General features: G+C 33.0%; 1 protein-coding gene across 2 annotated transcripts in view; it reads left to right on the top strand.

Annotated features, from left to right (window-relative positions):
• The window catches only part of LOC119833618 (protein scalloped), a 67,485-nt gene that overhangs the window by 26,851 nt on the left and 21,040 nt on the right, over window positions 1–19,594 (top strand). For both annotated transcript variants that reach the window (XM_038357709.1, XM_038357710.1), the window contains exons 3-4: window positions 15,738–15,868; window positions 19,440–19,569. In XM_038357709.1, coding sequence (XP_038213637.1) covers window positions 15,738–15,868; window positions 19,440–19,569 — 261 coding nt within the window. The remainder of the gene's footprint in view (window positions 1–15,737; window positions 15,869–19,439; window positions 19,570–19,594) is intronic.

Below are 19,594 nucleotides of genomic sequence, written 5' to 3' on the forward strand. Positions count from 1 at the left end.
TAAACAATCGATAAATCATCACGCTATTAGGATCCATAGCTAATGCTCCAATTGAAGATTCACCTTACGGTTCCCATGACGTTCCGAGAACAAGACATAGAATGTAACCGGACTCTGTCCGCGTTCTTCCGCATAGATATACACATTGCGATCCAATTATATACAATACGGAGATATATAAAATATTTACTGCAGAGTAATTACTGTGAGAATCTTATGGTTATTATTCATACCATTGTCGGGCCAGTAGATTATAACAATATACTTATATAGGCGGTAATTGTGGCTAACTAGCAATTATTTACTACATATATGTATGTTTAATTGAGTGTTTATTTTGTTTTTCTTAAGATTATCATAAGTGTTAAATCGACTTGATATTGTTATTAAGATAACTATATTTTAGCTGCATTTTGTTTTATGTCAATAGATTGATTGATATGCCCATTAAAAGGAACATTATAGGAATATTTATTAATAGATGTTTTTATTAATATGAAATGATATGATATTAAACTCAAATTATTTAATTAGTTTTCATAGCACATGATCAATCAAATCTAACATTTTTACAATTGCGGGGGTAAAAGTTAAGATAAGTATCACGTGATTATATTAGATATACAATAAAACTTGTATTTATTCAGGAATTTTTAAGAGATTTAATATGATAACAGCGCATTTTTAATTAGCAAAAAAACCCACAAATTAACATAATTTACCGTGTGGATTTTATGAAATAATCCTCGCGTACCTTGTTTATTACTTACTTATTATTATTACATTGAGCTAAAAAAAATATTATGTTGTTTTATCCATACTTCTATAAGAATCTTTAAATTAGAATAGATGAATAAGAAATAAATGTTTTTATAATTTTTATAATATACGTACATATGTCTCAGTAAACAGATACGACCAGAAATGTTTTTATTAAAGAATTTTATATAAATCAGATAATTCACAGAATAAGGTCATACGTTTAGAATATCTATTACTGCAGTTATTAATTAAATGTATACTCTAAGGCGACTTCTTGTCTCGGATAACAAAATTTAGTGTAAGTGAAACAGGGGGTGAAAGTTCGTATCAAAATTCAAAAAAAAAATCGTTCGTATAAAATCGAATAGTGCCTTATTACTGTACTAGGGAAGCCAGTGGAGCGTTATTAAAAATAAATAGTAAAATTCATTCGCGTACAAAAAGCGCACCCCACACGTTTCCATACGGATGTATGTCATAAAGGGTCATAAAATAATGTGACTCGTGTAATTAGCGCCAACGGTTTATCTCAGGACAGCTGCCAGACAATTGTAGTGGACAAATCGCGAGGTTCAACGACCAGAGACACCTAGATAAGATCAATCTAGCTTCTAGAGGTTTCTCTACGTTTTCCAAGTAGTTTTTGTGTTGGAGAAAATTTTTAACGTAAACGTGTTAAGGATAGAATTGAGTTAGAGTAACTTCTCATTAGGCATGTTTCGTGGTAAGAAACGTTAATAGGAAAAATGCATTTGTATGAAAATATCTTGATTTAATAACTTAACTCTCATAGTACATTGACTTATATATCCTATTCCGATATGAATCAAACAAGCTTAAACGTAATGTAAAAACGTTTGAAATTTGCACATTATACGCTTCTGTTATAGTAGAAACATCTTGCCGGTGTCGTTACGGTGGACGGACACGTGACGTAACCGACACGATAGCGGAGCATCACGATACAGTACATTGGCTATGCAGGTCCGGTGTAGCCTGCACTCTCTTGTTTATATGAATATTGAAATACAATTACACGATCACCAATACTGATACTAATTGCTGAGATGACTTAGAAAGTGTATTAATTCCCGCGCTTTACTGTCTGAATCTATACTACTTAATTAATAGTACAAAGATGTAGTGTTTTGAATTTTTTTGTTTTAAATCGAATCGATTTTAATAATTCCTTCACCGGTGGATCCTTGAGTGTTATGTGTGTACAACTGACGGGGCGGGTCGCTAGGAATTCTATATTTAAGCGATAGAAACATTGCCTAAATGCGTTATTTTTATCTAAATTCCCACTCAAGGAAAAAGGTATACACTGCCGTACAAGTAGAACTTTGGAACATTATGAAGCTTAATTAGAAACCCATTTTCCTCCGATATTATTACCACAAAAACTAACAATGAACGCCAAACACGATACCGCCGCCGGTTCCTTAGCATTCATTGCATAAATATATATGTAAGAATTCCAAAAACTCGACCCATTGAATGTTTGAACTTTAATATTCCTGTGTCGTTGTCTCCGCTACGTGATCTGAACCCTTCCCTCGTGGTTCAATATCACACTGCCTCAAAACAATGAATTCATGACCAACTTCCAGTAGTGTTCGTGAGCTCCATGTCGTCAGCGGAATATTGAGTAACACTTAATTTTAAGAGCTAAACAATTCTGTACATGACACCAGCTTGTATTAGTGGCGAGAAATGGGTATAGTTTGATACGTGCATACGAAGCTCTTAGCGGATTATAAACGTAATTCTTTTAATCCCTAAAATTAATATAAGAAATGCGAAACTTTGGGTGTTTGGGAGATTAGTTGTATGAATGTTTATTACTAAATTAACTCTAGTTATGCAGCGATCTGATATTGATGAAGTTAAGTAAATAACATAGACTATAGAAATACTAGCCTGAGAGGTTTCCGGTGGGTGAAAGAGCGAGGCATAGATAGTAAATAGCATATTGGTGAAGTATGATTCAGGCAGCTGATTATATAATTTCGTTCAAGAACGTGATATATGTGAAATCGTGGGAATATTACCGTATTTATAAGTGCTGTCTTGTGTTTTTCGATCCACCAACTCCTGACTCTAATCTCAAATTAAATGAAATATTATACACTAGCTATAAATCAATGAAATAGAAGTAATCTTTAATTACAAATTATAGAATGATAATAATAATAATTTATTTAAAAATAAATACTTAATAATGTATCTAACCTTTCTGAATATGTTAATCTACATTCGTACTACTGTATTATAATATCGAAGTCTGTTATTTATTAAGCGGTATGTAATTTAATTTAATTATAATCAAAGTGATGTGAACGAAGACCAAATGATGTTACATTATAATTGACAACATTACAGAAATAAAAAAAGAACAACGTTTTATGTAAATCAAGAAACCCTATGATACATTTATTGACACACTTAAAACCCAGCCAGGAAATCTGAGTCTAATCCTAAACGTCCTACATAAAGAGCCTAACGAGCAGTTTATTCAATCAATGTAATTAACTTATTATTTATGTTGTGTTTTTTCCATGCTTTGATGTAGATTGAATAGTAGTAATTATGTGGTGATTTATAAAGAAACATATCATAACTTTTTTATAAATGAAAAAAAGAAAAATTAAAAAGAAATATAGATGTCTTTAAGTGTTTTTGTACAAAGATAAAAACACTAAAAGGCTATCTATAATTTTTTATTGTCGGCAAAAAAATTTATTCGAACGTTTATATCATGTATATAATCAATATATCACTTTATAAAACCCCGTTCATTTATATTCAATTACTCTTCTATTACTATAGAATTTATTCCACAGTCATAAATTTCACGTCAACTGCTTCCTTTAATTCTCGTACATACATTGTAATCACAGCTTTTTATATACACGCACAATGTAAGGTAAATCCATGTAAAGCACATAATATGACTAAGGATGTAATATCGTACAAAGACATGTAATTACTGGAGCACATGGCCGTAATCCAATTAAGCAAAGCCGGTACACCTAGTTTCATTATGGTTACCGCCGGCACTATGTATAATGAAGGGAATCTGAGTGCTTTACTGAGATCGAGGTGCGCTGATAATCGAATTAATTCGAACTGCAGTGAAGCCGACAAGGGTTTAACTTAGTTTATGAGTATGCTCTTAGCGTGCAACAAGTTTGTGCGAGCGTCTTGAGTGCTTTGAAATCGGTTAAGCCATATAGCGCCGCTCCAACTAGAATGCTACGTAGTTCCAAACGGTTTATTAAGCTATGCTTCACTGAGCGAAAGTTGGTGCAGAAGTCGGTAAGCTGCTGTTAACGCCTAGTCACACCTGGGAGGCTCGTGAGGCGATATATTATGGATTTTCAACGCAACCGAGTTCACTTTAAAAGGCAGAATGTTTAGGATTAGAATACAACACAATTTCTCGTTGTGCTTTTGATATCCTAACTAGTAGAATAAATAGAATTGTAAATGCGAATGTGTGTTTGTTCGTTTGTGTCTCTTTCGAGATGCAAAAGATCGTCAACTAGAAGCAACTTGTCTAATAGCATAGTATTGTAAATTATTATTGGGAATTTTAGGATTACAACAATCTTTATTATGGTATATTTTATTATTTCGAAACAAAGCACCAATAATATTCGCAGTTCTTTAATAACCGAAAAGCAACAATAATATTTATCTGTATGGAGTATTTCTCTGTCGCCCCCATCGATCTGTTTCACAACATCCGCTTGCAAAATGTTCTGATTTACTGTATACATAAACAATTAATTTTAATATTACTGTCGCTCCAGTACCTTACAATATCATCCTTATTTATTCATACAAAAAACATATTTCCTGTTTATATTTAATTTTACTTATTTGCAAGCAATTCTTATTTCACTAGTGTTATCTTCAAAGTACGTATTTATTATTGAAATAAAACCTCAATTAGATTTACTAGATAAGATGAAAAAATTTCTTGAACTTTACAGATACATATAGAAGCCTCTTCTAAAACGCATGGCAAACACGTGGTTACCCATTCCGCGAAACATTTCAAAGCAATATCACCTAATGAATTAGAACGAAATAAATGCATTGTTGAAGCGTGCCCGCCTGCACTACTCGTAGTGGTTTGACCAAAATGAATAACCACGCCATCGGTTATTGGTACTCGGATCAATCGCTATGAATTATATCCAGCGTATATTTCATTGTGTATGCCAGCCGCTGGTTGTCGCGCGACATTATTTACATATAAGCCGTTGTTCCCGGCTCATTCATGGCTCGGGCCGTTCACGCTGATTTATCACTTTAATTTCATAAGTATCTCTTTGTAATACGTTCTATATTAGATATTAGGGATTCATATTTTCACCTTTATGGCTGGCAGTTAAAATTTAGTTACGTTATGTACGGTCGATAAACGATGTCTCATGGAGCAAATTATAAATTTATGTTGAATATTGTAGTTACTGGTTAATAGTTGGTTATAGTTGTTAATGTTACATTTTGAAGGCTCTGCGAAATAGTAGAGATGAAAGTTATTAACCGAAATGCCTGCTATAACAAACCATGAAATATAAAATTGTAATTTTTTCGTTGCCCGATTCAAGGTTTCTTGCAAAAACATTGTGCCTTGCAAAAATGCTTTCAGGGGTCACTGGCCGATCTCATAAAATTCATTCAGTTACACTCGATTTGGTAAATAGCTAATGACTATTGGAACTCGATCGACTCCAATCCGTTTCGATTAAGTGCAATATAAAAAAATCGTTTCTAGAAATCTGTAATCTGATGTTTTGTTTTAACGCGTGTGAAAACCCACGTACCTGCTTTGATATACGAGAATTTACATGGAATGTATAGAGTATACGGGTGTATTATAGTTTATTGCGCTGATATTGTAAGACGAGCCGCGATATTCGCCGAGAGCAGTGCAATCTGAGTCTTAATTCGCAGCTGGCAAAACGAATGATGATTCATTTTAGTTTATATTCTGAAGTGTGCACGTAGTTCTCCTCTCTGGCGCGTCTAGGAATAGAGTTGCAATTTGTATGTCATCGTTTGCATAGATACTTCTTTACTCTTGGTAGCAGTAACTTGGCAGTTGTACGCGTGACTCACTAGTGCGCTCCCATGATTATCGTCGACGCAGTTAGTTCAGATTTGTAAAAAAAAAATTGGCAACGTATCCACAAAAAAATTGGAAGCGATCGGGATCGTGTTTCTCAAATGGCTCATTAGAACGTTGTCTTATGAAGGGGAGATGCGGTCTGTTTGAAACGATCGTGTCATTCACATGTGCGGAATCATTAAGTCTACATTATATTCTTTATTTTAGTAGCTCCAACATTTGCAACGCATATTACGTAAAATAAATGTGTACGGCGAATTCAATCTGTATAAAATTTTATGCATTTTAAATCATTCTATATTCGAACTCTAATATTATTCGAATAGCTATTCGATTCACATCCGCGCAATCATCATGATTTTGTCGATATTTCCATAGTTATATAATGCTATACTATTTTTATTAGCCGAGGTTTTGCGTACACCTGTGACAGTAGCGAGCTGCATTCTGCGGTAGGTTTTACTAAATGCGTACGTGCACGCCTTGTCACGTGTGCTTAGGGTTGGCAAATATAAAGCAAAACCTTGTGAAGCAATGCCTATTTGAATAATGTTCTCATATTGTTGTTAGCGAGTCTTCAGTTTAATAGCATATCCAGAAATCGGCAAACCTCACAGAATTAAAGAATTTTTCAAAGTAGTGGTTGTAAATCCCGTTCATACATTAACTGTAATTATAGAAGCCTGTGAACATTACTACATAATTCCCAATTAATTACGTTGGAAAGAAGAAACAATCCATGTAGGATCTGAGCCGAAACTAGTAGTCCTATTTAAACCCGGTTATAGCCTGAATAATCCGGTTATATGATAACCCTAGGTTGCACGGTCTCCGTACGGCACGTCGCTACCGGTTGGTAAACATTCACACACGCAGATAAACATCTTTGTAAATCCGCACGCTTCGGCATAATACCGTAGTTGGGTATAAATAGAGTGTACACATGGAAATGGGATTGGACACTTACTGCAGTCAAGTACCAACTTCTTGAGTATCATGCGTATGAGAAGTCTGCAGTATCCTACTATCCTACTAATATTATAAATGCGAAAGTCTGTAAGGAAGTGTGTGTTTGTTGACCTTTTACGCAAAAACTACTGAACCGATTGCAATGAAATTTGGTACGTAGACAGCTGGACAACTGGAATAACATATAGGAAAACTTTTTTCCGATATTCCTATGGGGTACGGACTTACGCGGGTGAAACCGCGGGGCGCAGCTAGTTCTTTATAAAGCAAAATACTACGTTCGTAAAGAAAACCTTAAAATATTAAATGCTGTTTTTAACAATTGTAATGTAATGTAAATTATTGCGAAAAACAGCGGTAAGTTCTTAATTCGGCATGAAAGTAACAAAGTCGGTCGCTCTCCTCATTACAGTTTTGTAAACGTCAGTGAACCAATCAATGAAATGTTTTAAATTTCATTTATTTTATAATTTAGCAAGCAATTCATTTAAGCAATCATGAACTATAATATAATGACGTATACTGTCTTCATTTGCTGTATAAGCGAGCTATATGTACCAATTGAAATATACATATTTATAAATTCACATTCAAAGCTTATTCGCAACATAGAGATTGAATAATACGGCAAGTCTATGATTTTTCCACATACTGGAAATCGGAGTGAGGCATTAAAATTAGATCGCGGGGTATTATCGAGTAGACTGAGCAGTTATGCTGTTGAATAATGAATGCGTGGGGTTCCCATTCACGTCACGTGTCCTATTGATTTGCTTTCATGTTACTCGCATTATTTTAATAAGGTTTATTCAACGGTATTTACGGATCATATTGGTATTATAGGCCCTTTATTATATCGGCTTATTTAGTCGACGTCTTAAGGACGATTGGATCGAAGTCTCATTAATTTGTAGATTGAATTATAAGCAGTCTAAGATCCGTAGTGTTAATGGAAGAATATGAACATATGTATTAAATGAATCTGGATCGATTTTGTATTGCATAGGAGTTGATCTGAACGTACTAATATCTACACTTCATAAACGTTAACTGTTACAATTTTGTAAGCGGAATAATAAACATGTCTTATATCAGATATGTATAGTATGTATCTTTTATAATAAAGTGAGTAAATTAATTACTATGTATTCTCCATTGTGGTCGTTCCAATCATAGCCAGTATAGCCACACTATACCACACAAAGTCGAGCAACATTGGCAAACGAAATAAAAAATATTTATTTTCCATGCCTCGCATCACTTACGTAATGTAAAAGGCTCGTTATTAATACAAATATGATGCATTTCTCATTAAAACAATCTAGTTATTAATGTAAAGCATTAACCAGTCCTTTGTTATATGAAAGCGAGGGCAAACCACAGGGGCGGCGATTTGAGCGAGCGTTGAACGGACAACCGAAAATTAATTAACATACTTTGGTGCGCAACCGGACAGGTGGCCACCCACCACCCCATCCGATACGGATATTATTTCTCCATTTCCCCCTTTGCAGTTTATTTGATGTGCGTAGTGTAGTCCGCACTTGATGTAATGATTCGTTTTTATCTGCGTCCGCCTACTGTAAAACAATCGCGAATGCTCGAAACTACCCGAATGGTAACTCCCAAACTTTAGTAGAAAATAGAGTTTCTTTGCTTTGACAACTTTTTATCTTTACGGCTTAAGAGTTTTTAAAATACAAATACATAAAACGATGGAAACGCGATATTATAAATTGCAGTTTTGAGAATTTCGTTCACATCATTGCGTATAAAGAAGGTTACGATTCGTAGCATATCAAAAGAGTTCGCATTGCAACTTTTTAATTAAGAGAACCGGTGATGGAATGTAAAATATTATATTATTTGCAACATTTATATCCGCACCAGAATGAGGAATTGTTACTTAGTTACGTATATACGCGTAAAAGTACTAGCCGTGGCCTATTTACTTTAAAAGTGTAATTAAATAATCCAAGCCCGGCCTTGCTCTGCCAAATTAGGATTTTTGGATACTTTTGAAATTGTTTTCGCAATAAATATTTTATAAATTGCGAGGCGTTAAAATTCACGACATTGATATTTTAATTTTGGAATGAGGGCTTAAAAATTGTCAACAAATAAGTATTAATTGCGTCGTTATGATATCTACCTATTTATAGATATCGACTCGTTAAATGTATTAAGTTTATCAATATAGTTATATCCTCCTTTAAATCTTAAAATGTATGTCTTCAACCTTGATATCCTTTCCTTAAGTATACTAACATGTAAGTTTATAATCTTTGCGTTGAACAAGGAACAGTTTCCAAAATTTGTGTTTAACATGGGTCACGTTGCCACACTGAACATACCTTTGACCGAGGTAAGTGCCACTCCTTCGGTCTTGGGATGCTTCAACATATTAGGTTTATAAATACTATAATAATGGATTTTGGCTTGGTAGGACGGATCATTTCATTGGTTCAAAGGGTGTTGTGAATCCATTAAAAAATGTTAGAAAGATTACACACGCAGTCTCATAAAGTATATGTTCAAGATGACGGATTCCTTTATAAATATTAAATAATATTAAAATCAATCTACTTATTGTAAATAGAATATCATACATTATAGATTTATTACAATCATTAACTAGCAGTAAAGTAGACAAAAATTATAAATAGTCACACGATATAATCGCTTTTCGATGCAAATTAGCCGAATGAAATTCAAATAGGGTAATATTTATATTTCTGGAATTTTCGAAATGCTTAATGAATACGAATGTATAAGCCTATGCATATTATACTATGGCCTGCAATGTACGTGTGCATGTAATTATAGGACAAGGAATTGATTAGAGACGTTGAGCTGTGAAAAAAACCGTTTTATTGCCTCCGCAGAGTACACGCGATAGAGTCTAAATGGTACTAAATTACCAGAATTATTCCGTACTTCGGTATTAAATGCATTCCAGTTAAAGGAATCGCGTGCTGTTACTGCGAAGGACGCGGGCCTTTTTCATTTCATGTGCTTTTAATTTACTTAAAAAATCGGAACCAACAGCATTCTAGGTTTCTGTTTGCATGCACTGTTTAATTGTCTTTTTATATGGGTGTTAAATTTTCGTCCATTTCGTTGTATCGAATTAGGTACTAAGAAGTGTTAATAAATATATACCATATTATATGTATACTTTAGATAAAATCAAAGGAAAGGTTGGAATTATATAATTAACTTTATATTTAAATGATTACTAGGCACATAATAGGCATATACAATTTTGAGGTTTTTCTCTTCATCTTATGCCATTTAAAATGCAGTACACGACAACAATGTTTAAAAAAATCATTCAAAAAACTCCTTTTCACAGCTTTATAATAAAATATTAAAAAATAACGACGCTATCATTAAGATATACATCTAAGTTTTCAGCTTATTCATGTGACCAGAAATGTCACCCTTGTGCTGTAATAAAATGAGCAATGAAAAGCAATTTTCCTTCTTTCCCTTTCCTTCCTTCCCTCTTGTAAAACCGTCTTATTTACTCACAAACTAAGCGTTAGCATAAAAACGAATAAGGAGAGATTAAATTGGAAATTCTTATCTGTTTGTGGGATCGAGATGGAAAGTAGCGGACATATGACCTGAATAAAGATTCACATGGTGAATCACAGAAATGCATTCATTTATATACATTAAACATGTATTGACATGCTCAAATAAACACTGTACTTATTGTTTGTCCGGATTTCTTTATACTAATTAATAATCCTTATATTTGTTAGTACTTTTGTTTCTTAGATGTACGTAATCTTAGTAGGTTTTATACAATTAGTATTTAGCTTGACGCATAACCCTTGGTTTTTTTTTTTTGTTTAAAAAATGTAACGTTTAATAGAGTTATATAAAAATGTGTCATTAAGTTGTTAATTAATTTTGTCCGTTATAGTTAATTGGTATATTTGATTACGAGTGTACACAAGAACAAATGAAAACTACACTCGAGAAGTTCACACGAATAAAAGAGTTTCGAGTTGAGATGAAACTATGGGGATTTTTTGCGAGTAAATATTTTTAGAACGACAAAATATGACAGTGACAGACTCTTAAGTATTATTTTAGCATATTTACCTTACCATCCCAAACGAGATCAGCTATCTATGATAAAAAATTGGTCTGCTTTGTTGCTCACGTACCTAACTGAAAAGTATAGATATTATAAAAGTATAGATCCATATTTTACTACGTAATAAAAACATTTGTTTGCATTAGCAATGTAATGTATAAACATTGACATTAAAGGTTGCGGTTTGTGGTGGTCACTGCCACAATGCTTGCTAAGACTCCCGTGCAATTAGGTATATGAAAGTACCTATATGTGTAATTGCCAATCTTTCCTTTGTCTTATGTATATGTAAATTACTCTTAAATGCACGTACAGCAAAAGTACAAACAGAATAATAAATTAGGTAAGCATTTTAATAATTTTCATGATCGATGGAGGCGTTTTTGTTAATTTTAAAAGGCATATTTATCTATAAGAGCAAGCCATTATTACGTAAATGAACACGATCATTATGTACAACTATGTACGAATAATGTGATAACTACAAACATTAGTCTTCAAAGGTCTCTATTTGATGATTCACCGTCATATTAATACGACATTTTTGCCTATATCTTAATATACGTGGTTTGAAACTGGTTTTGTTATTTAAGTGCTTTTTAGATTGCTGCATATATTGCGAATTTTGAATAGCATTTAACCAGTACTGTAGTTTTAAGCTTCCACACGATACATTTTGTTTAGCATGCGTTGCGTGCAGTTCTTATAATAGAATTGTTTGGACATATCTTTTTCTTAATTAACGCTCGCTCTGGCGCTGATGATCTTTCACAACATCTTCAAAATAACCAACAGACAACGCTCATATCTAGGCAAATGATGAACTCTAAGAGGTACAAATTACGCCTAATGTTCATATTGTACATCAAAGTTAGCAATATTGAATCGTGTAGAGAATAATGAACGAGATTCGATCCGCCCACTCAACTCGGCACTAAGTACCGACATAATTTAGCCTGATCTACGTTCTGGATGCACTAGTTATTGAGAAAGTTAAACATTGTTCGATGATTATATTTGTGGTGTATGAAATATCTTGTTCTAACTATACATTGAGGTAAACGGTAGCTTGTAGCTGTGTAAGAAATTTCGGATAGCGTATTTTCTTTTATTTTTAGTTATTTTGTAGTAACCATATAATAGTTGAGTGATCATAATTAAGTTTGATTTTGTTAGTGTTTAGATGTAATTAATAACTAACTATGTTAAACAATACAATGAATATTCTGAAAGAAGTCCTTATTTGTGTAGTTAACTGCATTTATTATCTCATATAGGTATGTCTATAATATCGTCACACTACATAGCGAGCAAATAAAACAGGCACTCGATTGAATTCTACAACCGTACTCCAAAGATTATTACGTCCAAATATTTGGCGCGATATAAAATCCCATTCAGGAAGCCTCAAACCAGTTGCGACCCTCCAGCTCCTAAGGGGCGCCGGTTATTGCGGACACTTGTCATATCAGCAATAGGGGACGCTTTATTATTTTAATTATTGCACATTCACGACGCCCTTTGTCAGTCGCCGCTGCTTTCGACACGAATTAGTCTCTAGATTGTTCTAATTGAACGCACTTGAGCTTGCTTACTACTTATTAGGTTTAAGTAGGATATTTTTAGCAGTCTTACGTGATTCTTTCTACAACCATTATAAATGTGAATGAAAGATAACTACAAAGTTTTTATCGAATTTAATTTCAACCTAGATTACGTAACCCAAAATAATGAATAAATAGTGAAATCAAAACATTAGCATGAGGTAGTGGTATTATGTTAGAAGCGCTTTTTTTCACTATTTAATGTTATTTTTTTTTATTTCTATTGATATTTATGAAATAGCATCGTTATGAGAGAAAATGAATGTCTCTTCATACAATTTTAGGATTCGAAAAATCCAGAGTAATTCTAGTAATTAGCATGATCAGTACCAATTAGTACGATCGAGTCATTCATCACTTGAATCAAAATTAAAACATGATACTTCAGAATTGGAAGTTACTACAGAGTGCAGTGTAAACATTTTTTCTTTACCCGATGCAGTCCACTCGTTCTGTTTACATTAACTGTCAAGCATAATCATCAATATCGGGTTTTATTTGCAATCGTAGTCATTAACAGCCAATATAAATAAACATGTGTTGTAGTTATTGCTGGATTTACTGCTCTTTTGTTCGATGTTGAGACATTTGATATGTAAAAATGGAGATGGTATAATCACTTGTTAATAGATCAGTTAAAATGACACTATAGAAATGAAATCAATGAAATAAAACATCGTAGTTTGACAATTTTAATAACGTAGGTATATTATTTCACTGCAATACGAACATGTTATGTGTTATGTCAAATAATATTACGAATGTCGGCTATATCGTGGAAAAAAACTTATCCATTAAATATGTTTTATTCAGTGGACGCAGAATTTTTTTACTCGTCTTTAATTTCGCTACCGAATGCACCTGCCTAAGTTTTTGTTGCCGATACATTGTGCTTTTAACAAAGGAAATTTATTCATTCCTATACATATCAGCCTATTCATTGATCATGCCAATGAATAACTAAGCTGGCCATAAAAGGGTTAAATGTCCTAGCAGTTATTTATATGAAATAATAAAAATCATGAGTAATTCACAATTTATTTTCCATCGATAACGCTTCATGTTTTAAATGGTTCCGGCAACCTAATGTCGTGGGAAAACGTAAGATTTATTGTCAATTAATTATGTATTAAGTTTTTCTTTTAGATGTCTTACTAGTAGATTTATGAACGAAGAAAATATTTATATCGCGTAGGAAAAATGTTATTAGAATACATGACAGTTTCTAATAAATAACAGTTGCATAAAAAACTATTATTATTTAAATATGTTCTATATCTATATTTTCAGAAAAATCTTAATCATAAATATATATATATATATATATATATATAGTAGTTAATAAATACGCTAATAATTTGAATTTATAAAATGGTATTATTTTTTCCAATTTAATAACAAGTAAGTGAGATCGTTATCAACCGGAAAATGGGGTTGCAATGTGGTTTCAATAATATTAAAATCCATTGGAAAAAGATAAAGCAGTGGCTCAGAAAATACACTGAAAATTTATCAAGAAAGAGCGGCACACGGCGCGGCGTCGCGAGGCTGCCGCATACTTTTACTCTCCTCCCGATCCGATCTTCATAACGAAATTCTTCGTTTTGATATTATATTTATATTGTTAACATTTCGTACCTGCATGTTTCTAACGGTAAATATGAAAATTTCAAGAATTCCTACGACCTCCACCCGAGGTCTTGTTACAAAGCTTATTTACTCGGTATTAAGAAAATTTCGAATGGATATCCTTGAACGTTTTATGTTTTATGGTCTGTAATAAACGTCTGTGTAAAAACTGAAAGCAGGCAGCGATCTGATAAATAGGCCCGGCATTTGATATCGTTCCAATTATTTGTTTATTTAAAAATCTTAACATCTGAAATGAGATGTCTTAATTTCATTTCATTTTCATTGCATACTTTTCCATTTGTATCGGGATTATTGTTTATATCTGCAACTATTAAACATTATATTTTTTATGCCTTTCATCAGCCCATATATGTTTCTGCTATTTTTATACTAACTCGAAAATATTAAAAAAAAAAAAGTACAAGAGAACAAAAGCCAAGTATTTCACTTTATCTAAGCTGCACTTCGATCTGTTATCTAAAAAGCCCTTGTTACTTCTATTTCATATGTCGGAGTAAAAACACGATATCTCTGTAAAATCGGAGCTATTACAGACGCATCAAAGCATATAAATGTTTACAACATTATTAGAGAGCAGCCACAATACGTTCAAATTTACAATGTGCATTCGAATTTGTAAACAAACAGAGCGTTTGACGTCAAACCAGAACGAGGACCCGTGCATACTGTGGATAGCTTCATCTCTGATTTTCAATCGAATTGTTTATTAAGGATAAGTTATAAGCTTCGATTTTTTTTAATATCATGTATTAGTGTTTAGCCTAAACTTTTCACTGTTGTATTAAGTTAAAGCGTTCATTTCGTACTTTATTATTTTTTTAGATAAAATATAGGATAAATGAGTAGTAATAAAATAAAGTAAAGATAGGGTAATAAATCATACTACTGCTTTAAGTTTCGCCATATTCTATGGTTGTTATATTATAATTTTGTAACTACCGGCATAACAGTCAAGAGATGAACACATTATAACTTTAAATTTCAGAAAAGTAGTAGGGTACAGGTAAACTATTTCGATACTTTTGATGACGCCTTAATCTCAGTAGGTGCTATTTCCTAGTCTAAAAGCAATCTTATTTGTTAGGAGCACATGTTATGATAATCTAGTCCTTCTCTTTCTATCTATCATCAAACGAGTTTAATGTATATTTTAATTTGGTATACTACACTAATATTATAAAGAGAAAACTCTTGTATTTTTGTATGTTTGAAACGTTTTTGTATGTTTGAAAGACCACTGGACCGATTTCAAAATTCATTCACCATTAGAAAGCTGAAACTTCACTTAGTGACAAAGGCTATGTATGTACCACGGGCGAAGCTGGGGCGAACAGCTAGTACTTACATGAAGTGCTTGGTCATAGCTATGTCCGATCGCTATCGGACGGTGGTTCATGTTCTATTATAGCATTATAATAACGAACAGCTGGTATTAGATACACATGCAGAATGCTATATGCTTCAATCTCAATATTGTATTTGTTTGTTGCAGCGAGCGGCGCGCTCGCGGCCGGCACCATTGCGTCTCCGTGGAGCACGGCGGCCGGCGCGCCCGATACCAACGGCTCGGGCGGCGCCGACGCCAAGCACCTCGACGTGGGCGATGCCAGCGACGATGAGAAGGTAAACGGCGCCCAGGATGTGGTTTCATTCGACCTGAGGATTAGGTGCAATTGTTTCCAAAGGACGAGACGTTCTATAAGGCTACTGCTACGCAATTCTAACAACCTGACCTAACCTAAACTAAACATTTAGTTTTATAAAGGGTTTTAAGTAGTGCAACATAATGGCAAAGCACATTCAATAGATAAACTAAGAAAAATCAATAACAATAAAAATCATACGTTGGTTGGTGTTAATGAAGGTACTAATATGATTATCTCTTTCAATGAAAACCTGATCAGGTATATTAATTGATTTAATAAAACATATATCTAGATATCAACCTAAATGAACATACATGTGAACCTAAGAAATACTTATAATCAAAATGTTACCTTATATTTTGATATTCCCCTTTTTTCTTAAAGTAAGAAAATAGAGGGAAATGAGTGAATATACTAGAAAAATCTAGATCGGTCCTGTATCCGTCCACTAATGGAGGAAATACGGGTACACATAAGTGCTTCGCTTTGACGCTGATCTTCTTTGCGTTAGATTTTTCTCAGTTATTCTAGCCCATTAAGAAAATAATGTAGCACACAAATCGGTTCATATAGAGAAAAACCATGTTAACTATACAATTCGGATAAATTTAATATAATGTAAACAAAATTGCAGAAATAGTTTTTTATAAATATAATCACCCAGTGCCTACAAAACGCAATCAATGTAATTACAAATATGTTTGCAAAAAATGCGTATTGAAAATAACAGATAAAATGCCGCAACAAGCATTCGGCTTATGTTATAACTTTCAGATATGTTTAATGTTAAAAACCAGAAACTATTGTTTTTATGTCAATATTGATTTTAAATGGTACGGGATGTTATTGAGAAACGAATATAAACTAACAAAACCAGAAGCGACTCGTATCGAGTGGTTCTAAGTAACACTGAATCACTATTTTGCTCGGATGCCAGCTAAAGAGTTATTTTTATTTTGCCTCCCGTATAGGAGTCCATTAATTACAATGACGCACCTCTCGATGTTCGAACGCTATGTTGAAATTTATAGTTTGATTTCATAGAAATTAAAAACTACATTTTTTAACGAAAATCTGCGTCATAACATACAAATTTGTATCTGTGATGGGTTTCGTTTTTATAGTATCATGTTTGTGAATTACATTATAATACTATTCGTGACTTACATAATATTAAACGTTATCCATAATAACATCGAATACTGTTGTAAATTGTATCTCTTCCGCGATTTTATATTAAACTGTCCTTTCTGAATGAATAATTTTTTTGCGTAATTTTCCTTATTATTTTATGTACACAACACAAACTGGTAAGTATATTTTTAGGTATTTTGAGAATGTGTACTAATATTATAAAGCTGTAGAGTTTGTTTGTGTGTTTGTTTGATCGCACTAATCTCAGGAACTACTGGTCCGACTTGAATTTCTTTCAGTGTTAAATAGCCCATTTATTGAGGAAGGCTAAATATGTACCACGGGCGAAGCCGGGGCGCACCGCTAGTAGTTAATAAGTTAGTTATAGTTTTTTAATGATTTTGGAATCTCCAGAGACAGTATAAAATGTCTAAATTAAAAGTTATTCCTTCGGATCGGTTGCAACGTTTATGAATTAATGACGGTTATATAATCAAAATATAGATATTCGAAAACAAGATCTCTACGGCAGCAAGGGCAAGGCCAGTAGAAAAATAGAAAATAATTTTCTTAGATCAACTTATAAGAAGCGCTGTTCCAACTCCACGACATAGGCAGATAGACGAATTCATTAGAACAGTTTATTATTTACTATATGTTTCCCAAGAACTGTATTTGAATCATCACAATATATTAAACGTATCTGTTTTATGTACAGGGTATTATTTAATAACGATACGCGTAGAGGGAGTTTCCATATAGTAAGTTATATTTAAACCAGTCTGCTTTTGAAGGTTACAACATAGCTCGATCAGTTTTCCGCTATTGAAAAAACAAACTCACCTAAAAGTAATTGTATATTCGATAATTAGCTCACGTAGTTTTATGAAACACTACCTGCGCCCCGCGGTTTCACCCGCGCAAGTCCGTATCCCATAGGAATATCGGTATAAAAAATTATCTATGTGTTATTTCAATTGTCTAGATGTCTACGTACAAAGTTTCATTGCAATCGGTTCAGTAGTTTGTGCGTGAAAGAGCAACAAACACACACACACACATCCTTACAAACTTTCGCATTTATAATATTAGTAGGATAGGATTAATTAATGAGTACGTATCGATTCAGAAGGATTTTTATTGAATGAACAATGCAATCAATTCAAGAATTACTTTAAAATGTAAGTGAATTTTATTTTTTACTATAATATCGCGAATTTGGTCAAGTTAATTGTGTGCTGTACAATATCAACTGCAATTAAAATGTTTGAAATTTTTGGACACGTCCATTTCTTGTTCCGAAACAATGACCTACTTTTAATAATAACAAAATAATAATCGTTAATATTTGCAATAAGTACATACAGCTATTTCGCAATTAAACCAGCTCGATACCAATTTTTATATGCAACCTTTCGTAATTAACATCAACGTAATAAATAAGATATACTTATTAACAAATGATATCTACACCTTGTCAATAATTATGTGTGTATAAGGTATTTTCTTTAATGAATACTTTAATTGCTTCGCCTTAAAGTTTTTTTTTATGTAACAAACAATTGAAAAATAGGCTGTTTTATTACATAGCGAAGTGTTCAAAAACGTTATATTAAAACAGAAACGATTAACAGTCATCTTAATTCCCTCTATTAAATACCATTCGGTTAATTGAATGTAAATATTATTCATATATATCAAGTAAAAACAACAATTAATTTGTTAAAATCAATAAAGCTTAACAACTGCCAATTTGCATGAGAATACTAGTTCTCGCGCCAACTGGTTAAGTTCAAGGTTTCGAAAGGAAACAAAATGCGGATTGATCGAAATTACAAAACCGCTGTTATAAATGATTCAACATTGTAATCTTGTAAGCTGCGCATTGCACTGATTAAAATGTGGTCCTAGAATTTGGAATTTGAATTTCGTAATGTTTAAGTTGTAGGTATGAATTTTATTAAATATTGCTAGCTTTCCTTTTACTTCCAGAAATAATCGAAATTTGCTGAAAATGTGTAGTAATTATTACAACTTCCAAACTTTCAAGATCCGTTATGAATACATACATGTATGGGAAGCTTTCCAAAAAATATATAAGCAGTTTAAAATAAGGAGAGAAAACATTAAATTATTAGGTTATCTTGTCATAACTCTCTGCGCTAAAGTGCTGTAAATTAAAAGCGTTTTTGTAAGTGAATTTCTATTTCTCTTAATCTAGTTTTTAATATCTGTTACAAACATTTTACAATGCGTCGTTTAGGTTTTTTATGTATTATGAGTTTTATATCCAAAGTTTTCACTAATCAATTAATCTTGTACGATAGGCATATTTTCTATGGATACCTCAAATCATCATAGATGCATTTGAATATTCATATAACGCCCGATGTTTGACGTAGTCCCGTTCGCAGGATATGTCGGCGGCGGACGCAGAGGGAGTATGGAGTCCGGACATCGAGCAGAGCTTCCAGGAGGCGCTGGCGATATATCCCCCTTGTGGGAGACGGAAGATCATCCTCTCCGACGAGGGCAAGATGTACGGTGAGTTCGAGCATGCTAGAGGACC

The sequence above is a fragment of the Zerene cesonia genome, chromosome 17 (assembly GCF_012273895.1).
Source record: "Zerene cesonia ecotype Mississippi chromosome 17, Zerene_cesonia_1.1, whole genome shotgun sequence".
In the NCBI taxonomy this organism is placed as follows: Eukaryota; Metazoa; Arthropoda; class Insecta; order Lepidoptera; family Pieridae; genus Zerene; species Zerene cesonia.